The 24,781-nt window shown below is 49.8% G+C and overlaps 1 protein-coding gene across 1 annotated transcript in view; it reads left to right on the top strand.

Annotated features, from left to right (window-relative positions):
• Positions 1-264: 264 nt before the first annotated feature.
• Positions 265-24,781, top strand: part of plekhg4 (pleckstrin homology domain containing, family G (with RhoGef domain) member 4) — a 32,787-nt gene continuing 8,270 nt past the window's right edge. The window contains exons 1-13 of the mRNA XM_070961994.1: positions 265-340; positions 13,676-13,873; positions 14,427-15,175; positions 15,335-16,650; positions 17,047-17,259; positions 17,676-17,799; positions 17,916-18,009; positions 18,823-18,909; positions 19,194-19,310; positions 19,513-19,611; positions 19,783-20,070; positions 20,375-20,497; positions 20,723-20,914. Of these exons, the coding sequence (XP_070818095.1) occupies positions 338-340; positions 13,676-13,873; positions 14,427-15,175; positions 15,335-16,650; positions 17,047-17,259; positions 17,676-17,799; positions 17,916-18,009; positions 18,823-18,909; positions 19,194-19,310; positions 19,513-19,611; positions 19,783-20,070; positions 20,375-20,497; positions 20,723-20,914 (3,603 nt within the window). The 5' untranslated portion in view covers positions 265-337. The remainder of the gene's footprint in view (positions 341-13,675; positions 13,874-14,426; positions 15,176-15,334; positions 16,651-17,046; positions 17,260-17,675; positions 17,800-17,915; positions 18,010-18,822; positions 18,910-19,193; positions 19,311-19,512; positions 19,612-19,782; positions 20,071-20,374; positions 20,498-20,722; positions 20,915-24,781) is intronic.

The raw sequence follows: 24,781 nt of genomic DNA, 5'->3' as shown, positions 1-24,781 counted from the left end.
ATTTGTTGAGCAGAACATCTACGAGTGAAGAAAGTTTCAGCAGAGACTCACTTCCTGTTAGACACAACGCTGCCAGCAGAGAGACAGAGAGGAGGAGGAGGAGGAGGAGGAGGAGGAGGAGGAGGATCCACAGGAGAATGACTGACAGCCACGGGGGGTGGGGCTTAACATGTGAGCTGCTCCACTGTTACAGCAGAATCAGAGCTGAAGGGACGAGAGACACTCACACACCACAGAGAGAGAGAGAGAGCGAGAGAGAGAGAGAGAGAGAGAGAGAGAGAGAGAGAGAAAATGATCTTAAACTGGAATAAAGAGCAGACGAAACACTGCACACAGCATGGTAAGAACACACACACACACACACACACACACACACACACACACACACACACACACACACACACACTGGTAGCTTCTTTACAGCTGTAGCTTTAGCACATGTGCTGTGTGTGTGTGGTGAGAGCCCGAGTGTGTGTGAGTGCTGAAGCCAGGTTTTTGGGTGGGGGAGGGGCTGCAGGGGGTGTAGGGTTTCCCCCAAGGTGTATTCTTCAAGTATTTGTCCTGGTGTGTGTGTGTGTGTGTGTGTGTGTGTGTGTGTGTGTGTGTGTGTGTGTGTGCGTGCGTGCGTGCGTGCGTGCGTGCGTGCGTGCGTGCGTGCGTGCGTGCGTGCGTGAAGAGCTGCAGAGTTTCTCTTCACTTCTTTTCATCCTGAAAGGGAAACAGCTGACTCACTGTCCGTGAAACAAACAACAAGAACAACAAATGAAACCTGTAAACACGCGTTGAGACTCAGTGAGACAGTGCTTTTAATGGTGTCTCCGTCTCTGCCGTCTCCTGCTGTCTGTCCAAACTCTTCAAACCCACAGTGTGTTTGACAGTCCAGCTCAGATCAAGTGTGTTCAGGTGTTTTCAGCTGGGTTCAGGTGTGTTCAGGTGTGTTCAGGTGTTTTCAGCTGGGTTCAGGTGTGTTCAGGTGTGTTCAGGTGTGTTCAGGTGTGTTCAGGTGTTTTCAGCTGGGTTCAGGTGTGTTCAGGTGTGTTCAGGTGTGTTCAGGTGTGTTCAGGTGTTTTCAGCTGGGTTCAGGTGTGTTCAGGTGTGTTCAGGTGTTTTCAGCTGGGTTCAGGTGTGTTCAGGTGTGTTCAGGTGTGTTCAGGTGTTTTCAGCTGGGTTCAGGTGTGTTCAGGTGTGTTCAGGTGTTTTCAGCTGGGTTCAGGTTTGTTCCAGTGGGTTCAAGTGTGTTCAGGTGCGTTCAGCTGTGTTCAGGTGTGTTCAGGTGTTTTCAGCTGGGTTCAGGTGTGTTCCAGTGGGTTCGGGTGGGTTCGGGGGAAACGGGTGAAGTGATGCAGCAGCTCTGAAAACATGGCGGAGCTGAGCAGCTCGGTGCTGCAGACGGTGGAATCAGGACTCAGGAGGCTGAATTTGGGACTTCGCTGCAGTATTTTTACACAGTGATGATTCCTGTACGTGTTGTCTCAGTCCTGCTGTGACCATGTGGACGGTAAAGACACAGAGCCAATGAGAGCTGCTGGTCTGGACTGTCTTCTGTTCTCATGACCGCTGATGGTTTGATCTGTCCACGTGGCCTCAGCTCCCTCCATGGCAGGACGTTGAGGTCTACACTGAATCAGCCTCTGATTGTCATCTGAGCGCTGTTAAAGCCTCACAGTTCAGCTCCTCCTGCTCTCTTATTGATTACTGGACTGAAACTGATCAACAGATTTCAGCAGAAACACAGAGGCTGCTTTTCACTGTCATGGACGATCGTACAGAAAGAAGAGAGACTGTACACACACACACACACACACACACACACACACACACACACACACACACACACACACACACACACACACACACACACACACACACACACACACACACACACGCAAGCATCCAGTCCGTCCTGTTACCATGGAGACAGCATGTGATTGGGTGTGTGACATGTTGAACACGAACTCAGACATGTTGGACGGGTGAAGTTGTCTTCCCACAGACAGGTGACCTCTTGTCCTCAGTCTGCAGTCAGCGTCACTGCTTCTGCTTTAGTGTCTCTACTTAATGTCCCTGGTGTGGATCAATAGTGTCTTATTGATCTTCACGTTGAGCGATGATGTGCTGCAGTTGGTCAATCGATGAGTCTCTGAACTGGTTCAGTCCCTTCTCTTCAAACCACGTCCTGATCCAGGGTCATCTCTGGAACCGGACAGCGGGACTCGCTGAGACGTTTCGTAGACCGGCCAGTCTGTCCTGTCCCTGCTTCAGCCTCCCCTCCGTCCAGAACAGTCCTCTGTCCTGTGCACTCGCTGTCTGTAAAGTCCTGCAGCACATCCACTAATACTATAAGATAAGATTAAATAAGATAAGACTTTATTGATCCCACACCGGGGACATTCACTGTATCATAGCAACCAGAGCGTCTCACCTCTTTGTAAACTCTTTGTTTTGAGTCTTTATTTGTCGGCTCAGATGTCAAATTAATGTCCTCAGAGTCATCGTCCTTCGCTGCTTTGCCATGATGCCTTCAGGGCTGCAGCTGAAGGTGTCCTCATTGATTGATTGACCCGTGTGATGTAATGCCATCATGTTAATGATGTCACTGACCTGGCTTATCGTACTTAACCCCTTCAGTCACCTTCGGCCCTGTCAGCTGATTGGAGGACTGAGCTCTGCAGAGCTGGACGGACAGTCTGACTGCACTTCAGTTAAGATATGAAACACTCCAGCTCTGCTCCAGCATGTCGGTCTGCAAGAGGCGCTGCAGCCACTTTAGCTTCAGGATGCGCTAGTGGCACATTGGCCAGGCTGACCAGCAGAATAAACATTAAGCAACGTGAAGAAGTCCAAATTTACAGGTTGTACGTTTGAAATCGGCGTCGATCGTCCTTGAGCTTCAGGATTGAAGTGAATCCTGTTTTGCATTGACCCTCAAAGCAGTCAGTGAAAAGATTAGCCGATAGCTTTAGAACTGTTAGCATTCCAGCTGTTGTTGTTTATGTTGTTCTGGGCACCATTAATCCACTGGTTCTCCTCTTCCTCACATGGTGACAGTAGCTGAAGGTGTTTGTTGGTTCTTGAAGCCAGTCACAGACTTTGCTCGCTGTGTGACCTTCACTTCTTCTTCTTCCTGCACTCAGTGTTGTCATGGCGGACGTGATGGTTCGTGGATATAACTCCATTTCTGTGAGGATGAGCGTAGCCTCTGCCTGCATGTCGTCAATATTGTTCCTGATAAAACTTTAATCACAGTAATCACAGTAATGTAGAATCCATGTGGTGGTAGAACGTGATACAGGTGACGATGCAGACGCCGCCCAGCCCTGCTCACCTGTACCTGTAGCAACACGCCGGCAGCGGCAGCAGCACAGACCTTCACATTGTTCAGCATGGTGCTGTTTTCAGTCAGAGGTCCAATCATTGACTGTAAACAGCCACTCTGACGAGGCCAGACACAAACCTCCTTCAGGCTCCTTGTGCACGTCCCCACTGCATCTGCTGGTGGAGGACAAGGTGCTGCTGTGTGAAGACAGCAGGACGGCATGAAGGAGACGACTTTCAGTCTGTGGACGCCTGCAGCAGCACTCAGTGTTCCAAACACAGAGACAAAGACGAGAGACTTGTCACTGATGGAAGCAGGACATGTTCAGGCTTTTCCTCAGAGATGGTAAATCAGTGGTGTTTGGACTTGTTGAGGGGCTGCTGGGTGAAAGCGGGGGGCGGTGTGGGGGGGGGGCTGCAGGAATGTTCACAGCAGTCTGATAATGGACTCAGACTGACGGGGGGAGGCTTTGATGAGGTTACACTCAGAAACACCTGGAAGCTGCAGCTCTGCTTTAGCTGTGAGGAACAGCACCAAAAAACAAAGAAAAGACATGAATCATGTGACTCAAACGTCTCCTCAGTGAAGAGCTGAAAACATCAGTTCAGTGGAGGATGAGGAGGCTGTAACCTTCCTCTCATCAACACGTCAACTGACAGGTTTTTGTGTTTGCTGGAGGACAATGATGTGAGCTTCTGCTTTCAGGTGGAGTCTGCAGACAGGAAGAGGTCTGTGAGTGGCTGGACATCTGTCTCATGTTTGACACACTGACCTACTGGGCGTCTGTCGTCCTGATGGACGCTGTTTTCATGCTGCTTCATGGCTCAGATGTCAGGGAAAGGAGCTCACCCAGAAACTTGGCTTTGATTTCTCTCAAAGAGGACGTCTCTCAGGACTGGTCAGTGACAGGATGTGTCCATTGTCCTTGGCGTTCGGTGCTGTGTTGTTGGGATGGGACAGTCCCAGGGCGATGGACTCCAAAGTCCTGGTGTCAGACTCCAGAGTGTCCAGTGTCCTGCAGATCCAGAAGAGACTTTTATGTTCTGTCTTCTTGCTGCAGCCTGCCTGAAACCTGAACCACCACCCCAAAAACACACACACGCACAAACACACACACACACACACACACACACACACACACACACACACACACACACACACACACACACACACACACACACACACACGTCTGGGAAAACACTCCACCCCTCCCCCCAGCACCTGAATTTAACACCCGTTAAAGACCATTAAACCCAGTGACCCACTTCAGTGTGCGGTGACAGAAAGCGTGTTGATGACTGCACGCCTCTAAATGTTATGTGTGTCTGATTGAAAGCCAGAAGACATCCTACGAAGGACGAAGGGGCTTAAAGTACAAAAGCTCTGTGTTTGGTTCAGATAAAAATGTCTCTGTGGACATGAACAGCTGACTGAACTGGAACCAATGAACACACAGTCAGCTGTGTGTGTGGTGTCCTGTCATGTGGAGGGACATGAGGACCAAACGTCCCTCCAGCTGCTCGTCTGTTCAGTCACCTCAGTTTGGACTCCTTCAGGTGGTCCGGCTGACGTCTCACCTCACGGGTGGAGATTAGCTCGGCGCTTAAGTCACAGCAGGTCCCAGAGGGGCCGAGACGTTACCTCTTTATTCCTACAGAGACCCTCGTGGAGTGTCCTTCACGTCAGGCTCTTTGTGTCTGCCTCCTGCACAGCTGGGTCTGTCTCACTGAGCGCCATCGCGACTCGTCCAGTCTCTGTGTCTCAGCGTCTAACAGAAACACTCAAACCCGATCTGCTGTTGTAGAAACTGTCTGCATGTCAAGGTCATCGCTCTGCACTGTCTGTCCCAGCTGGCGCCCGACGTCTTTCTCTTACCCTGATGGTGAGAGGTTTGTGTTTGTGTGGGATGGACGGATGGACGGACGTCCCCCAGCTGCTGCTGGCTCTCGTGAAGGTGTGAAGTCCTGTGAAAACACACCAGAGGAGGCAGAGACAAAGAGGTTAGACTCAGCCGGTTCAGGTCCTCTGTTTCAGCTTCGGTCCAGGTCTCACCTAAAACTGAGCTTTGACTCAACAATGTCCTCAGCTGCTGGTGAGACTCTGAGCTCTGTGGCTGTGAAGTCAGAGAGGACGTTGTGTCTCACACTTTGGATTCATGGTGTTCATAATGATCTGATCCGACGTCTGTCTGTGCAGCTCTGACAGCGCAGAACCTGTGACCTGAGGACAAGTCCCCGCCTGTTGTCTGTCTCATCTCATGTCTCATCTCACACATGGTGTCCTCTCAGAGCTGTGATTGGTTTACTGCTGGGACGTCCACAGTAAAGACACGCTCGTCCTGTAGCTGTTCAGCCTTCATTCCTACACTTCATTCATGGAGGGAGATAAGATCAGGCAAACTGTGATCCCTGTGGGAAGAACGTGTCTGTCCTCAAACAGGCTGCAGCAGGTAGAAGACAAAGAGACGCGGAAACAAGTCTGTGGACGAGAACAAAGCGCCTTCATTATGAGAGGAGACACGGGAACCAAATGAGATCAGACAGACGGAAAACAACACCGGTGGAACTCCCTGAGACAAAAGTCCTTTTCACATGGGACTCCTGTTACCTGTGGACATCGTTCATCAGAATAATGAAGAAAACTGAGGTCTCCAGGAGACACCAGAGGTCTCCAGGAGACACCAGAGACACCAGAGGTCTCCAGGAGACTCCAGAGGTCTCCAGAAGACACCAGGAGACACCAGAGGTTTCCAGAGACGCGTCAGATACGGGGTGTCTCTGGTCTGCTGGTGTGTCTCAGATGAAAGTGTCCCGTGTTTGAAAACAGGCTGTTTTGTTGGAGGGTGAAGCTCATTGGCTCACCACATCACTGCAACACAACAGAGAGATAAACAGGACATGGTTTTATCTCCCAGCTGCAGCGACAACAGTCAGTGTGTGTGTGTGTGTGTGTGTGTGTGTGTGTGTGTGTGTGTGTGTGTGTGTGTGTGTGTGTGTGTGTGTGTGTGTGTGTGTGTGTGTGTGTGTGTGTGTGTGTGTGTGTGTGTGTTCAGATTACAGTCAGGGGTGATTGATGTTTGAGGCCGGCAGTGTGTCTGCAAACATCTGCTCGTGTTAAAGACAAAAATGTCCAAAAACTGAGGCTCAGAAACGACTTTAGACTGAATTCACACCGAGGAGACAGACAAGACCTGAGACACCCGACCAATCCAGACTGACACAGACCCCGTCCACCTGCAGACCTCCTTCAGGTGAACTCCCAGGATGAATCCAACAAGTGTCTCAGAGACGAGTCAGCATCTGCAGCTTTTTCTGTCTTTCATTCAGATTCAGATAAATACAGACATCAGATCACACTGTGTGTGTGTGTGTGTGTGTGTGTGTGTGTGTGTGTGTGTGTGTGTGTGTGTGTGTGTGTGTGTGTGTGTGTGTGTGTGTGTGTGTGATTGAGTGTGAGTGAATGTGAGTGAGAGGGGTTCAAAGGTCATGCCTCCTGTGGTCCCGCTGCCTTTTAGAGCCCCTCCCTCCCCGTGCTGTGTCACCATGATGGGTTACTGACCAGGTCATGACCTGTGCTGTCCGGGAACCTTGACCCATCCTCTGGTCTGATTGGTTGAAGACTCAGAGGACGCCTCAGACAAACGTCTGTGTCTTCTATTTATATCAGAATATTGGCGCATGATGTCCAAAAACCGCCAGCCTGAGGGATCCCGTCTGAGCGGAGCTGACAGTGTCCCTGTCAGTGCTGCGCCCTCGTCCTCCACGCCCAGCAGGAACTGGTTTTTCCATCAGCAGTCAGCTGAGCGGTCGGGTGGATGAATCATGTCCTCCAGGGAGATGGAGGCTCCAGAGACAGTTCACTGAAACAGGCAGAACCTGAGAGATTGGATTAGTTTAAAGGCTCCATCTGGATGATTAGACAGCAAACACACACATTCACACACACTGCCTTTGTCTGGTGTTTCACAAGGCGTCAGACAAGCCTGCTCTCTGATTGGCTCAATTGTGTCCCCGTTTAAATCGTCATGTCAAGCTTTTCGTGTCAGATTAACCTGATAACACAAAGAGACTGTGGACACGTCTGGAGACACAGGATGGACCCCGGCTGTAATGTCCTGTGTGTCTTCATGTGTGCAGCCTCACCTCGATAATACCTGACTGACACTCTTCATCAGGTTTGTCTGGTCTCTGAGACATTGTCCTGGTCTCCGCTCAGCAGTCTTGCTCGTGTTTGACTGTGGACAGACACACTGTCTCCATGTTTGTTTCTATGGTAATAGAGTTACACGTCCAAACGATGAGATGAAACCCGTCAGAGCTCAGCACTCAGTCTGGAAATGTGCTCTCTCTGACTGCAGGAGGGACCTGTACGTCCTCTGCTCTGACCTCTGACCTCTGAGCTCCCTCTCATTGGCCCTTTGAATTGTCAGTGATGTCAGAAGTGAAGCTTTGTCTCCGTCAGTGAAGGTTCTAAAGCTGAAGACGAGTGAAGTGAATGTGCTTCATTGCTAAAGTCTGCTCTGTGGAGGATAATGAAGTTATTATTCAGCAGGCTCACAGTGGGTGGCCTCACTCGCTCTCCCATGGGAACCTCAGCCAGCCTGCTTTGATGTGCCTCCTCCTCACCCTCCTCACCCTCCTCACTCTCCTCACTCTCCTCACCCTCCTCACCCTCCTCACTCTCTCTAAACCAAGGCAGAGCTGCAGTCTTAATACTATAATCCTCACATTTCTATACTCTGTCATTCCTGTGTGTGTTGTCGTTGATACCGTCAAACTTTCCCCACGTTTTCCCGGTGTATACGGTATTACCGTGACTAATTAGGTGGCACGGTGGCTCGGTGGTAACACTGTCGCCTCACAGCCAGAAGGTCCCCGGTTCGAATCTCGCTGTGGGTGCTGGGCGTGTCCTCCACCATGCCTTTGGTGCCTGCTGCTTGAGGAAAAATAGGAGTTTGCATGTTCTCCCCGTGTTCACCTGGGGTGATGAAAAGGAACTGGTCCCTGTGCGCTGGTCGACTGGCAGCCCACCGCTCCTGGTCTGCCGTGGAGGAAGGACTGACCACGGATGGGTCAAATAGCGGGATTGAATTTCATGCATGGCATGAATATACACGCATGTCAGTGTACAGTACCTCCTCAACTGCATGTTGTGTATAAAATGTGACGAATAAAGGAAATTCTTCTTCTTAAAAATCTGCGTGCAGTTCAGACGGTCAATGCTCACGCAACGAAGCACCAATCCTAACTTGTAGCATACCAGAATGATGGGGAGAAACTCAGTTAAAAGCCTCTACCAAGCATTGTCACCCAAACGAAACACGTGCTTGGACGAGATAACGGTCCTCTGCTCAGACGCGCCCATATGAGCGCCTGGACATACCTGTGTTAAAACATCTGTAAAACTGCTCAGGTTCATTTTTTTAACATGTAATTTTGCCTCCTTTCACCTTTTTCTCAAGTAAAAATTCAACCAGATGCATTGAACGGAGTGGACTTCATTTTTGTTATGAAGATGCTACAGTTATGTTGGACCCCTATAGACCTATATGCGCAGCATTTTTTTAATGATGGTAATGAAACTGATACCGTTGCTATTTTTAGATACTGCGGGATACCTTATTACCGGATTACCTCCCAATCCTAGATGTCATTGACCCTGATTTCCCATATTTTTATTTTTCGCACGCACGCACGCACGCACGCACGCACGCACGCACGCACGCACGCACGCACGCACGCACGCTCTGCCGTCCTGTCTACAGAGACAACAGAATGAAGCATCATTGAATTCCTTCATGCTTCATTTGCAGTTGGTGTCCAGTTCATCAGGACACAGATCTGACTGGAAACGTGTCATTGTTATTTTCGTTGTTGTCGTTGTTGTTGTCATTGTTGTTATTGTTGTTGTCGTCATTGTTGTCATCGTTGTCTTTGTTGTTGTCTTTGTTGACTTTGTTGTTGTCTTTGTTGTCGTTGTCTTTGTTGTTTTCGTTGTCGTCATTGTTGTTTTTGTTGTTATTGTTGTCGTCATTGTTGTTGTCTTTGTTGTCGTTGTTTTTGTCATTGTTGTTTTTGTTTTTGGTCTTCTTGTTGTCTTTGGTGTTGTTGTTGTCTTTGTCATTGTTGTTGCCATCGTTGTTGTCTTTGTTGTTGTTGTCTTTGTCTTTGTTGTTGTTGTTGCCATCGTTGTTGTCATTGTTGTCTTTGTTGTCGTTGTTGTCGTTGTCTTTGTTGGTGTCTTCGTTGTTGTTGTCGTCTTTGTTGTCGTTGTTCTTGTTGTTTTTGGTGTTGTTGTCTTTGTCGTTGTCTTCGTTGTTGTTGTCTTTGTTTTTGTCATTGTTGTTTTTGGTGTTGTTGTTGTCTTTGTCATTGTCTTTGTTGTTGACTTTGTCGTTGTCTTTGTTGTTTTCATTGTTATTGTTATCTTTGTTGTTGTTGTCGTCATTGTTGTCGTCTTTGTTGTTGTCTTTGGTGTTGTTGTCGTTGTTGTTGTCTTTGTTGTTGTTGTTGTCTTTGTTGTTGTTTTTGGTGTTGTTTTTGTCTTTGTTGTTGTTGTCTTTGTTTTTGTCATTGTTGTTGTTTTTGGTGTTGTTGTCTTTGTTGTTGTCTTTGTTGTCGTTGCCATCGTTGTTGTCTTTGTCGTTGTTATTGTCTTTGTTGTTGTCGTCGTTGTCTTTGTTGTCATTGTTGTCTTTGTTGTTGTTGTCTTTGTTGTCATCGTTGTCGTCTTTGTTGTCTTTGTTGTTGTTATCTTTGTTGTTGTTGTCGTCGTTTAGAACGTGTGACTGTGGTTTCGTTGGCGTGTTGGAGCTGAAATGTTCAAAGCGTTCTTAATTTCCTCCTGGTGGTGCTCAGCTGATCAGCACGGTCAGCTGACTGGTTTTATTAAACTTTTGTTTCCTGTCTTGTTTAGTGTGGACGTCTTTGTCCTGAAGACATGCTGGACGTGTCTCACACACCAGGACTCGCTGGTTTGGATTAAACATTTAGCTCAAAGTGTTGTGATGAGTTCAGATGATGCAGAAGAGTCAGACTGGGACCGTCCAGAGAATCTAAAGGACGAGGACACTGTCCTTCTGTCTGTCCGTCCGCCACAGTTTGTGTATTCATCTGTTAATGACAGTGTGAAATTCACTCTGAGCCAAAAGAACTTGTGTCTTTGCTTGCATCAACAGTTTGAGGTGGTGTGTGTGGGTCATCATGCCCCCCCCCCGCCCCCCCTGTCATCTGATCTCCTGCTGCTAATATTGGCTTCAGAGCAGCATTTGGCTGCCAGCTGTTGTGTGAATGCTGCTCATCTGAGTCACTTCCAGAACGTTCAGCTCGACGCTGAATGAAAGCAAACTGCCAGCTGATCAGCTGATCTCCACCGAAGACAGTCTGTCCAATGGACATGCTGTCTGCCGTCCGTCCTGTAGTCAGCTGCTGTCCTCTGAGCTCTGGACTTTAAGGTGCTGTTAACAGACGGACTGCATTATGAATGAGGGACACTGGTCCTTTCACACCGACGGCGGTGACGTCAGCGTCTGATGGTCACCTGACCTCCTGACCATCGCTTTAATTTCCTGTTTCAGTTCATGAGTTTTAGTCTCTGAATCAGGACCTCCAGTATTATCAAGTCCTGTCACGCCCAGTTTACTGCGAAGTCGTTCTCTCACATGGACACGGTCCACAGAGTCAGGTCTGGAGCGTGTCCAGAGTGGACCATGGTTTGAGTGGTTAAAGCGCGGCTTCTCCTCCAGGTCACGTCTGTGCATGTGTGAAGGGCTGAGACCGGGAAACCCGTTGTCCCTGAACTGGATGTCCTGATCACGTTTTTTGCCCCTGAGTCTGAGTCATTTGATTTTGAGTACCTGCCGATGCCGAGTCCCGATCTGATACTTCTATAAAACATTATGAAACGAACTAAGAGCAAAGAATAAGGTCCAGGATGTCCCTTATTTTTATTTTTATTTTTATTTTTTTTACCAATGGCTCTTATATTAACATATAACACTTATGCACAATTGTGCATGCATGCAGTGCAGTGTATTGTAAACTTCTATGAGGTAGCTTGAATTACAGTCTCAAGTCAGAACAGAACACAGAAATAAAATACATTTTTCTTCACATTAGGAATATTAAGTAAAGAACATTAAGTAAAGAAATGAATGGATGACGCGGAGGGGTGAACCGTCCAATGCGAAGCGACCGACTCGAATGAATGGACTTCGCTTTCATTTCTGATAAAGGACACCTCGAAGGGCATTATCCCGCTTACACCATGGTCACTTACGAAACAAATAAATATTAAATCAAATATTAATGCGTTAATGTTGTTTTTTTCTGTTTTCACAGGAAGCGGCTGAGTGGACTATTTAATATCTCTCGTTGTGACGCGTTGCCAAGGTAACCGGCTCTGGCCACAGAATGTTCTCAGAATGTTTCTGTTGCCACGGTTACCAACTAGCGTTTGAGCCAGCGCAGTAATTTAGAACGATCAGGCTATTTGACCGGAAATTTTTTTATAGTTGTCCACAACACTTTTTAATGGACACCCTGCAGCCAATCAGAATGGAGTATTCACCCAGACCATGGTATAAAGACTCAATAGTCTAGTATTGAAACAAAAAGCTGCTTAACTTAAAATAGGCATCAAAATATCAAATGCAAACAAATGAGCAAATAAAAGTGACTGTTATCGTAGCCTAAGGCCAGCATCGTGCCTTTTGGAACTGCACTCCTACCTCGTATTCTCTGTGAGTGTACTGTAAACTGCAGTGCAGTGTGTTGAGGCGTCGTATCAAGTTTGTGGTGTTAAAAGCAGCTTTGTCCTTCCCGCCTCTCGAGATCCCGAGCTTCAAAACAAACTGCTGCGTGCTGCGCATGCGCCGTTCAGTGGCGTCTGTCACAGACACAGACTGGCCTGTAAATGTTGGTGGTTAATAAATACTATTTTATTCTCATTTATTTTTAATCACTAGCCCATATATTGTAAATGTGATTAAAAATAACAATAAATATACATATGTATATATATTATTTATCCGATACCTGATCGGAACATAACATCCGATCCGATCGAGTCTGCAGTCACATGATCGGCCCCGATGTCTGATCACGTGATCGGATTGGGACATCCCTACCCTGAACGCACCACAGCAGACGAGTTGTAACAGAAAAGTTTCAGAAGGACAAACAAAGTGAAGATGCACAGGTCGCCTGTACGCGGCGTGCGTGGGAGCTGTGGCGGGCAGGTGTTCGTCCAGGTGTGCTTGTCTTCAGTCATATGTGCAGTTTGACAGTGACTCTGCTCTGAGAGACAGTCACAGAGGACTGATGAAATAAGGACATTTTGGCTGAAACGGGCTTTGATGTGCAGAGCCTCAGCTTCTGTCAGTCATTAGAGAGGAAGATGAGGAGAAGGAGGAGGAGGAGGAGGAGGAGGAGGAGGAAGGCTGCACTCATGTGGCAACAGAAACAGAGGGAGGATAAAACAGTTCGTGACCTCACTCAGAGGTCTCAGCAGGCTGGAGCCAGACCACGTGTGCCCCATGATATTTTTACCTGACCAGTCAGTGCTGTCCCCACACCAGCGGGTCCAGTTACAGCCTGTCTTCGCTGCTGTAGACGGGGCCTCCCGGCCGCACCTCCAGGGCCTCCTGGGCGCGCCCTCGGCGGTTAGCCCGGCGCTCTCAGAGAACAAACACGTGCTGATCAGAGGTGTGTTGGCTGCGTGTCAGAGTGTCTGAGATCACCAGCGAGCAGCAACATGGACGCTGACATGCAGAAAGATGGCAGCAGAGGGCGCTGCAGGCCTCTGTGGAGGCTCAGCTGTATCAGTCTGTGGCTCTGGAGGGTCTGATTGGTGGATCTGAGTCTGCGGACCATTCCTGTCTGACGTTCAGACCAGGTCTGACTCTGTGCAGCTGTGTGTCCTGTAAACACACACACGTCCTCAGTGCTAACCTTGTTTTCTGTTTTTGTTCAGCTGTCATTTAAGCTGAGACTAACTAACCCTGGACTAACATGAAGCCTCAGACACGCACGCACGCACGCACGCACGCACGCACGCACGCACGCACGCACACAGTTTCTTCTCAGGATCTCTGAATCAAAGTTAATCTTAAATCTTGAATAAGATGGTTTAAATTGTCCTGAAACCATCTGAACTTATCGTCATCCTCTCTGTTTCCTCAGTTTTGACCTGAACTCTCACTGATTGTGAGACACCGTCTGATTGGTTGAGTTGGACTCTAGAACAGTCACAGGTCTTAGTCTTGGTGAAGGACTAAATGCAGCGTTACCTGAGTGCAGAGTTCAGTGCAGCTGAACCCGTTGAAGTCTGACTCACCGTTCTTTGTCCTCTTCCTCTCAGGACTCTGAATCTTTGGACCGTTGCATCCAGACCGCTCTGTCCGCCCTCTACCCGCCCTTCCAGGCCACATCCTCGACTGTCCTCTGTCAGGTCCTCAGCGTGGTGGAGGGCTGCTACGGAGGAGACGGCCTGCACTACCTGATCCACTTCCTGCTGCCTGCAAAGCAGCTCTTAGTGAAGCTCCAGCAAAATGCCTGTGTGAGTAGTTCAAGTCCATCCTGTCTGTAGAGTTTCCATAAAGCTTTTGACAACCTGAGACCAGGACAGCTTAGACTCTGTCAATCATCAGTCAGACACAAGGTGGACACCTGCTGGTCCTCTCAGACATAAACTCACCTGAACCCGCATGGAGTCAGTGACTCTCTCGCTCTCTCTGGTCGTGTCTGGTCCTGCCTTTTGGATACTGGCTGTGATTGGCCAATGTGTCATGTTTGGTTAAGGTGACTGTCACCTGGCTGCTCTATTGATTGGCTGTCAGTGAGCAGAAACGTGAGGCTGCTGGTGGTGAAAGGCGTCTGATTGGCTCAGCAGCTGGAGCTTCAGGGCAGCAGGTGGACTTCAGGGTGTTGACAAGCTGCTCACCCTAATCTCTCCTCCTTCTCATCTCTCTTCTCTCCTTCTCTCTCCTCCTGCCCTCTTTCCTCCCGCCCTCCTGCTCTTCTCTCCTGGTCCTCCTCCTCTCTCCTCCTGTCCTTTTCTCTCCTCCTGTCCTCTCTTCTCTCCTCCTCCTCCTCCTCCTCCTCCTCCTCAGATGCAGTACTGTGGTGTGGTGTTTCGTCATGAGGGATGGCCTCTGTGCGTCCATGAGAAGGTAGTGGTTCAGCTCTGTCCTCTGGACCAGCGCCTCCTCCGTCCAGGAGACTTCTACCTGCTGGTTGCTCCTGCTGCTGCAGCTGCTCCACCTCCTTCTCGAACATACGGTGCCTCCTGCAGGAGCGCTGTTACCTCCTGCCCCTGCCTGCTCCTGTGCAGCGTGTCAGCCGGCAGCCGTCATGTGGAGCAGCAGGAGGTGTCGGAGGTAGCTCTGCGCTCCCTCTTCAGCATGGCCTGGCTGGACTCTGTCAACGGTGAGAGGGAGCGGCGAGGAGCGTCCAGGCTGGAGCGCTGCCTCCTATCTGCCCACGGAGACGTCTTCAGGGTCCCCTGGGAGGACCTGGTCTACCCACAGTTCATCAGGCGGCCCCGGACCTCCCTGAAGGAAGACAGGGAGTCATCTGTTAAGGGCGGAGACGTGTTAATTCACACATCGCACAAACTCTGTGGAGACTCTAAAACCGCAATGCTCCTCCCATCCGCAGCAAAAACTGACCAATCACCAGCGAGCAGCGAGGGCGAGGACTCGGAGGGCGAGTACGTGGAGCTGACGGAGCTCCCGCTGCCTCGCTTCTCCCCTCAGAAAGGCTCCTTAACCCAGTCCATCAGCCAGCAGCTCCGAGCCAGGACCAGCACACACACCGAGGCACAGCGACACACACACACAGACACACACACCACAGCACAGCAACACACACACACCACAGCACACACACACACTGACGCACAGCGACACACACACACCACAGCACACACTGACGCACAGCGACACATACACACAGACACACACACCACAGCACACACACATACTGACACCACCACACACGCACACACAGACACACACACACCCAAAACCGCTGGCCCCACACGCTCCTCCTGGCCCAGTGTGGAGGTGGGGCTTTGCTCCAGGCTCTTTGAGGAGAACCTCAATCGTGACTCCTGTGCACCTGTCGTCCTCACTCCCATCTCACCCACCTCTGCCTCCTCCTCCTCCGCTCCTCCTGATGTCGTGGGGACCTCCAGCAGTCAGATTGAAGGTACTGATTCAGGCAGGAGTCTGAAGCCAAACACTGAGAGAGACAAGGAGGAGGAGGAGGAGGAGGAAGGGGAAGACAGGGAGGAGGCAGAGGTGAGGCAGAAAGGAAAACATGATATGATAGTGTCAGTCGATGAAGGTGAAGAGGAGTGTAAAGGGGATAAAGATTTACTGCTGCACACACACACTGCTGAGGAGGCAGGAGAAAGGAAGGAGGATGATGAAAGTGAAGAGACAGAGGGAGAGTTAGAGGAGGAGGAGGGAGTAGAGGAGGTGGAGGTAGAAGAGGAGGTTCAGGTAATAATTGTGCAGCAGAGTCAAGAAAGAAAGCAGGAGGAGCAAGTGATGAAAGATGACAAGAGAGGAGGAGGAGAGGAGAAGGAGCAGAGGGGAGGTGAACAAACACACATAGAGGAGAAAGAGTCATGTACGTCCACAGCGCACACACACAGCAAGGACTCTTATTCTGAAAACACTCCACACACACACAGCAAGGACTCTTATTCTGAAAACACTCCACACACACACAGCAAGGACTCTTATTCTGAAAACACTCCACACACACACAGCAAGGACTCTTATTCTGAAAACACTCCACACACACACACTGAAGACTCTTATTCTGAAAACACTGCACACACACACACCGAAGACTCTTATTCTGAAAACACTGCACACACACACACCGAAGACTATTATTCAGAAAACACTCCACACACACACACTGAGGACTCTTATTCTGAAAAAACTCCACACACACACACTGAGGACTCTTATTCTGAAAACACTGCACACACACACACTGAGGACTCTTTTTCTGAAAACACTGCACACACACACACCGAAGACTCTTATTCAGAAAACACTCCACACACACACACTGAGGACTCTTATTCAGAAAACACTCCACACACACACACTGAGGACTCTTATTCTGAAAAGGCAGCACACACGCACACCGATGAGTGTGGAGAGTCCGCCGTGGCGGCTGTGGATCCAGACTCACTGTGGACCGCACCCGAGGAGTCTGAAAATGGACAGGAGAAGCAGGAGGAGGAGGAGGAGGGGGAGGGGGAGCAGGAAGAGGAGGTTGGTGGAGGAAGAGCTGCAGAGCTTCAGACTGAAGGTACAGAAACCCGTTTCTCCTCCTCGATCTTTTTCTCCTCCTGCCTTTCATTCCACAAACCATCAGACTCTTTGTTTCCTCATTCATCACCTCCTCCTCCTCATCCTCCTCCTCTTCTGCTTGGCTGAATTAGTCCTCCTCCTCCTCCTCCTCTTCCTCTTCCTCCTCTTCCTCCTCTTCCCTGTCTCTCACACATACACTTCACCTTCTGTTCTAACTGTTCACACTGGTCATACTGGAGTGGTTACTGGGGGTTCTTCATAATGTTTGATGGGTTTGCGGAGCTGCTCTGAAGCTCCTGTGGACTTGTTGTCTTAGAGGTTTCAATCCGTGTCTTCACAGCTGTGTCTGAATGTCCTACAGGTGAGTCAGTCTTTGTGTGTCGTCTGTCCACAGGCCTCAGCAGTGAGCTGCCTCCTGTCCAGTCACACGGCAGGCTGTCAACTGGTCCCAGTCCAACAGAACCAGAACTACCGGCGGCCTTTCCACAGCTGGAGCCAGTGCGGCTCAGCCAGTCCTCCCAGTCCAGCCAGTCCTCCCAGTCCAGCCAGTCCTCCCAGTCCAGCTTCTACAACGTGCTGCTGAGCTCTGGAGCTCTCTGTCTGCCAGGTGAGAAGAACACAAACCTCAAGTGGACTTCACTAAACCAGGACCCGGAGTGGACCCAGACTGGAATCTGGAGCAGGGTTCTGCTCCAGGCGTCAGAAGCTGAGCCGTGTCCATGTGTCTGTCCCTGTGGGGACGTCACAGTTTGTTCTGTGTAACCGCAGACGTTCTCTACAGCCTCTGATCATCAGTCGCTTTTTGTTTCATGTCCATTCACTGATTTCTAATCAATAATAGATCTGATCAGATGTCTTCTCGTCACAGCAGCAGCAGACACGGTGAAGAGCAGCTGTTTAAGCTCAGAGTCAGTCTTACTATGAACGGCTGAGTGTCCTGATGTCTGTGAAGGCATCGTCAGGTGTAAAGGAAGTGGATCAGGAGCGTCCTGTCCTCAGTGTCTCCTCTGCGTCTGTCTGCAGGAACCAGAGACAGAAGTGGACGAGCTCTGCTGACGGTCTGCGCCGGCAGCTCCGTGTGGTCGAACCCCGACTGTGACAGCGCAGAGCTGCTCCGCCTGCTGCTCTACTACACCTCCACCCTCAGGTACAAGCCCCGCCCGCCCGCCTCGCTCCACTTACTCACTCACTCACTCACTCACTCACTCACTCACTCACTCACTACAGAGGTCCTCCTCTGACATCACTTCCTGTGTGGAACAGGAAGGAGGTGCGAGCGTTGGGTCTGATGGTGCTGGTGGACGCCCGCGGTGCTGCTCCTGTTCCCGCCCTGTTCTCCGCCCTCGGCTCCCTGCAGGTGAGTCTGAAAGGAACATGAAAACGGGTAGGAGCGCTGACTCCAGCTGGACTCCGTTGGCTGTGAGGTGGTGAACAATGGCGTCCCTGTGTGTCTTCTTCTTTTCGATGACTCTGCTCGGTCACACAGAGACAGGTGATCAGGTGTTGGTGCACAGACACTAAACACATCGTCTGATCCGGTATTGATACGAGCGTATTGATCAGCTCTAACGTGTCTCAGCTCGTGAACCACTAGTGGCCTCAGAAACAGTTGGCGGTCGCTCGCTGTTCGTCACACAGCTGCGTTCTGATTGGTTGTTGACCAGCAGGGGGGACGGTTAGCAGACTGGTCAGGAAACAGGCTCCTGAACGTCCTGCTGGACATCTGTCTGTCTGCACACCCGACAAACAGAACACATTCAGGCAGCATTGATCTCAGATTATCCCACCTTTAACGGCTTTTAGAGGTGAAGCTCACGTCAGACAGGTGGAGGTTATCTCTGACTCCACCTGAGAAAAGCCTCTGGATGCTCAGCTCGTCTCTCTTACCACTGAGACATGAAAACAGGTGAATCCTGACCAATGACAGTCAGAGTGAAGGCCTCAGACCCTCCTCATCCTCAGAGGACCAAGTGTCTGTCCCACGTCTTTGATGAAGGTGGTGCTGCAGGCGGATTAAAAGACGTCTGTGTGTGTGTGTGTGTGTGTGTGTGTGTGTGTGTGTGTGTGTGTGTGTGTGTGTGTGTGTGTGTGTGTGTGTGTGTGTGTGTGTGTGTGTGTGTGTGTGTGTGTGTGTGTGTGTGTGTGTGTGTGTGTGTGTGTGTGTGTGCAGGAGAACATACCAGGCTCCGTCCACACTGTGTTGCTGCTGGTCAACAAGGACTCGTCTCTTCGTGTGGACAAACCTGCAGCCACACAGGTAACACCTGATCACACTCACTGCACTTACCTGCTCTGTGGTCACCTGTGGATCCACCAGGTGTCTCTACTCCACGATCGAGATCACAGAAACCAGGTTTCTGCTTCACATGATGTTTAGCAAATCAGCTGGTTACTGACGTGCGTGTGTGTGCGTGTGTGTGTGTGTGTGTGTGTGTGTGTGTGTGTGTGTGTGTGTGTGTGTGTGTGTGTGTGTGTGTGTGTGTGTGTGTGTGTGTGTGTGTGTGTGTGTGTGTGTGTGTGTCTTCGGGTGGGTGGTTGCAGGTGGAGCTGCTGAGCTCTCTGAAGTCTCTTCTCAAACAGGTGGAGCTGCAGCAGCTTCCTGTTGTCTTTGGAGGGAGTGTGAGCTTCAGTCAGAACAGCTGGCTCAGCTTCAGATCGGTCAGTGCAGGAACACACACACACACACACACACACACACACACACACACACACACACACACACACACACACACACACACACTGCTGGTGTTGGTCGTTGATGCCAACAGCAGATCAGATGTTCATGTGTTCAGCTCTCAGTCTGTCACCTTCAGCGGGTTCACCTGCAGGTGTTCATGGTGACCGTTGTTTCCTTCATCAGAGGGTGGAGCAGCTGAGCAGCCGGTGTGAGGACGTCATCCACCTGCTGAAGAAGACCATCAACGTCCTGCAGGCCACACCTCTACCTGCTGCAGCTCAGGTACGCACAGGCGCCGCAGAGAGGTCCGTGTGACTTCATGACTCTTCCTCTGGGGTTGTTCATAATAACTCAGCGTGAACATGAACCGGAGCTACAGCTGCAGGTGTGAATGAGCCAAACTGCAGGTATGAACATGAGCTAATATTAGCAAACCTCTCTCATCTTTCCCAGGATGCCGAGCTGCTGTTGGCCAGGTACAAGGCGCTGATGCGTAGCATCCTTGAAGACAGCCGATTGGTGCAGTTACAGCAGGAGGGCGGAGCCTCGCTCTCGCGGCTCCGCAGAGAGGAGGGTGGTCTCGGCGTGGCCGAGGACCGGCGGGCGGCGGTGGAGACGGTGGCGGCTCTGTATGACGAGGTGGACGAGCTGCTGCACCGCCTGGTGATGCTGTCCAACTCCAGGACGCAGGAGCTGCACTTTATCCAGGAGTTCAGGAGCCTGGAGCAGGGGTTCAGCGAGGTCAGTCTGAGTGTGTGTGTGTGTGTGTGTGTATGCTCAGATGTGTGCGTCTCATAGTCTGTGCATCAGCAGGACGAACACGTCCTTCACTCATCTTCTAATGTGTTCCATCATGTGATCAGTCGCTCCTGTCCTCTCACTGTCCAGAGGGACAGGAAGCGTGGTGGTGGCTGAAATGGTCCTAAGGAGGACGAAGGGTCTCCAGATTTTCCTTCAGACTGTAGAACAAACAGGAACTGTCCAGTAAGCAGTTAGTTACATGTAACCAAGCAGCCTAACTACACCTCAGCCTCTGTGTGTCCAGGTGAGCTCGTGGCTGCAGGAGGTCGGGGAGGCTCGTCTGAAGATGCTGCAGGAGCCGGTGGACTCTCTGGAGCTGCTCAACCAAAAACAAGAGGACTTCAGAGACTTCCACAAGACTGCATATGTACGACACAGACAGACACACAGACAGAGAGAGAGACAAACAGAAAGGGAGAGACACACAGAGACAGAGACAGACACAGACAGAGAGAGAGGGAGAGAAAGAGAGAGAGACAGACAGAGAGAAACAGACACATACGGATCAGCAGTCATTTCTTCTTCTTCTTCTTCTTCTTCTTCTTCTTCTTCTTCTTCTTCTTCTTCTTCTTCTTCTTCTTCCTCTTTGTAGGAGCACTGTAGACGAGGCGAGGCATTGTTGAGTCGTCTGGAGTGTTGGAGCGACGTGTCGTCAGCTGACCTCCAGGCCTATGAGGTCAAAGTTCACTCTTTCTGGGCCCATCTTCAGGACTTCTCTCAGCGGGTCAAAACCGCAGGCCAGAACATCGAGAGGACCGTCCGACTCTACGGCTTCTTAGACCAGGTACTGTGACTGCAGCTGTGCATTAAAGAGGAGTTTACATCAGCTCCCCAACAAAAAGCATGTTTCCCATATATACAGAAATCTGTTGCTGGATACAGTAGACAATACTTTTTATAAAGAATAAATGGGAATTGGAGTTAAATATTATAATTGAGGATGGAGAATGGGAAACGATATGCATTGGATGTCATAAGGGTATCAATAGTAATATGTGGAAGGAGTTTGATTGGAAGATGAAGATGAGGTTTTTAAAACACCTTCTGTGATTTCCAAATTTGTAAATAACCCAAATGCAATATATTGTTGGAGAGAATGTGGAATGGTTGGTGACCATTCGCACATATTTTGGGATTGCCCAATGATGCTTCCTCACTGGAAGGGGATAAAAAGCCAGATAGATACGATTCTGGGAATCAATTTACTATTCACCCCAAGTCAGTTTCTTCTCGATTTAACTCCAAAGGACATGTACTCCAGAGACCAAAAGCACCTATTACATATACTCTTGATGACTGCTAGGAAAATGGTGACAATAAAATGGATGAATTCACAGCCACCTACAGTGGCACAGTGGCAACAGAAGTTGAGGGAGGTGTATGGAATGGAGGCTTTGACTGCTCAATTACAATTAAGGTCTGATGTCTTTCTGAGGAGGTGGCTACCCATAACAAGACACATTTCTAACTGAGGGGAACCCCACATTGTGCTGTAATATCTTAACTGTCCATTTATGTATTCATTTATTTTTCACTCATTATTACTATTCAACTTCTGGACCCTAATCTTCTGTTTTGTCTTGTTTTGTCGCACTGTCGTACATGCTCTGTGATGCTGTCAAGGAATGTTCTGTACTGTGTTGTTCAATGTTTAATAAAAATATAGTTCCAAAAAAAAAAAGAGTTTACGAGGAGTCAGCCTCATTAATGACACTAACTCCTCGTAAACAGCCTCATTAATGAGGCTGTGTAAGAGGAGTCTGCCTCATTAATGAGTCAGCCTTCCTCTGGCGCTCTGTTCATGGTGGTGTCACACTGTGACCTCATCATCCTCACCTGTAGCTGACGTCTACTTTAGCAGCCACTTGTTAGCTTAGGCTGAAGCAGAGTGCTGCTTTCTTTTGTCTGAAAGTGTGATACTGCTCTTCCTCCTCCTTCTCCTCCTCATACTCATATCATCCTCCTGCAGTGAAACTGACAGCTTGTATTGAGGCCAGGAGGGAGGTGGGTGAGGAGGAGGGAGAGAGTGTCAGTATTGTTTTGTGTACGGAGGGTGTGTAGAGGGTGATGGTCTTTGTCCACATGACCTTGTACTGTAGGAGGGGGTGTGTGTGTCTGTGTGTGTGACATTGGATTGTTTCTTAAAGAGCAGCGCCTAGGTGTGAACCGCTGAATATGTCCGTCTGCACATCATGAGGGTCCCAGCACCATGTTTGAGTGTCTGAGCTCTGCAGCAGTGAAACAGGCTGCAGGGTCATCCCTCCTCACCGTCAGTGTTCGTCCAATCAAACTGTTTGTTTTTACCACTGACGGCTCAGATTGTTGTAATAAGTGTCAGACGACCTGCTGGAGAGGATCCTGCAGAGACAGACCTTCCTTTTAAAGAGGAAGATCCTTCTTCTTAAACCAGAATCAGCTGTTCTGTCGCTCTCACCAAAGCCACCAGACTCCATTCACAAAAACAGCCATTTAACACCGTAAAACAAACTTCATTCAAAGTGACAGAAACCAAATAAAAGTCACCAAAACCTTCTTGGTTCATCTTTGAGTGCTGCAACAATCCTCACTGAGTCTGTTTAAAGAGAGTAAACTCAGAATTCATTGAATCAGGAGAGGAGAGAGAGAGAGGGCGACATGAGAGAAGCCGAGGAAGCAGAGTGTAGAGACGAAGGCTTTCAATGGGACTCTGGAGTTATTGAACAGGCACTGTGTGTGTGTGTGTGTGTGTGTGTGTGTGTGTGTGTGTGTGTGTGTGTGTGTGTGTGTGTGTGTGTGTGTGTGTGTGTGTGTGTGTGTGTGTGTGTGTGTGTGTGTGTGTGTGTGTGTGTGTGTGTGTGTGTGTAGTCCAGGTATCACTCCAGTGCCAAGTTTTCCCTCCTTCCTCCTTTCACTCCTTTGAAAACTCTTTGTTGCCGTGGTGACCCCCCCTTCCCCTCCTCCTGGGACCGCCCATCTGCCATTCAGCCAGTGAATGAGGGGGGCAGAGAGAGAGTGTGTGTGTGTGTGTGTGTGTGTGTGTGTGTGTGTGTGTGTGTGTGTGTGTGTGTGTGTGTGTGTGGTCAGGCTGCTGCTCTCTCCTCACTTCAGTCAGGCTGCAGCTCTTCAGCAGAACACATCGAGGTACGACACACACTTTACTCACTTTACACACACACACACGCGTGCTAAAGTTGTGTTTGCCGTCAGTTTGACTCAGTTTGATGTGAAAGCCTCTGTGTGTGTGTGTGTGTGTGTGTGTGTGTGTGTGTGTGTGTGTGTGTGTGTGTGTTCGATTTGCATTATGCTCCTGCCTCAGAAAGCTAACAGATGTTAGCTTCTGTTCGTGTTAGCGGCGGGCTGTTTCTGTTTATGTGGCGCTGGAGCTTTGAGGCTTTCAGGACACTTTGAGGACACTTTGGTAAAATGAGGCTGTTTCAGAGGTCTGACTTCCTTCGTCCTGTTAGAATCAGGTCTGGGCTGAGTTCAGGAACCAGGTTCTGGTGGACCGTGTCCTGACCCCCCACGCTGGTCTTCAGCCCTCTTTGATTCTGCTTTGTGCTGAGTTGTCGTGATGAGTTGAAGGTGTGATGAAGGTGTTGAGCTCCGTCACTGACAGTTAAGTCCAGTATCAGCGCTGACCCGGCTGCATGTGGTCCGGATGAAGTGTAGACTCTGCAGAAGGAGCTGAGGCTGTCAGCCATGTTGGACTGGGATGGTCTCCATGACCAATTCGCACCAAACACACAGTTGGCCTGAAGAGGACAGGGTGTGAACTGATGTCCAGCTGGACTCCATGTCTCCACGTCAGCGGCTCAGACTGCTTCCTGGTTCCGTTTTTATTCACCTGAGTTTCTGCTGTCCTGATGTGGACGTGGACCTCGTTCCACCACAGTGGGACCAGGACAGGACACAGTCTGGATCTTGTTGTGTTGTAGCTGGACCCTCTTCACACTGAGGTGGTCAGTCAGGTGGACAGGCCGGGGTGTTTGGTTGGACCAGGTTCTGGATGGAGGATGGACCAGAAAGTCTTTGACAGCTGTCGTGGTTTTGACGTGTCCTCCGTGGTTTGTGAGACTCTGCTGATCCGCAGGACTCCCACCTCTCCTGGTCCTGGTCCTGGTCCATGTCGTGTTGTTGGACTGTAGATGTTGTTTCTGGTGTGTTGTGTCCTCAGAGGACACACAGTGTCTGTTTCCTCCTGTGGAGGACGGTCAGTGTCCAAGTCAAGTATGACGATGACTCACCTTCCTGTGTGAGGAAGCTCAAACAGTCAGCAGGCTCACCTGGTCACCTCACCTGAGAAGAGCCAATGAACAGGCACCGTGTGTGTGTGTGTGTGTGTGTGTGTGTGTGTGTGTGTGTGTGTGTGTGTGTGTGTGTGTGTGTGTGTAGAAAAAGATGAAGTCACATAAAGTAAACAAAGTCCGTCATTGGCTCTCATTTGATGAGATAATCAGAGCCAATCAGAGAGAAGCTGTCAGTGGACGGCGTTTTATTGATCCTTGTATTGATCAGTGATCGGAGCCGGCGGTCGATCAGACTTTCAGTTTGAGTTGTTACTTGATTAAAAGCTAAAAAACTCAGAGCTGCTCTTCACTGAACATGCTGCTGTTTGAAGTGAGACCACTCCTCCTCCTCCTCCTGCTTACGCTCTGAAGGAGCCCTGCCCCCT

Source organism: Chaetodon trifascialis, chromosome 1 (genome assembly GCF_039877785.1).
Source record: "Chaetodon trifascialis isolate fChaTrf1 chromosome 1, fChaTrf1.hap1, whole genome shotgun sequence".
NCBI lineage: Eukaryota > Metazoa > Chordata > Actinopteri > Chaetodontiformes > Chaetodontidae > Chaetodon > Chaetodon trifascialis.
This window is presented reverse-complemented; position numbering and strand designations above follow the sequence as displayed.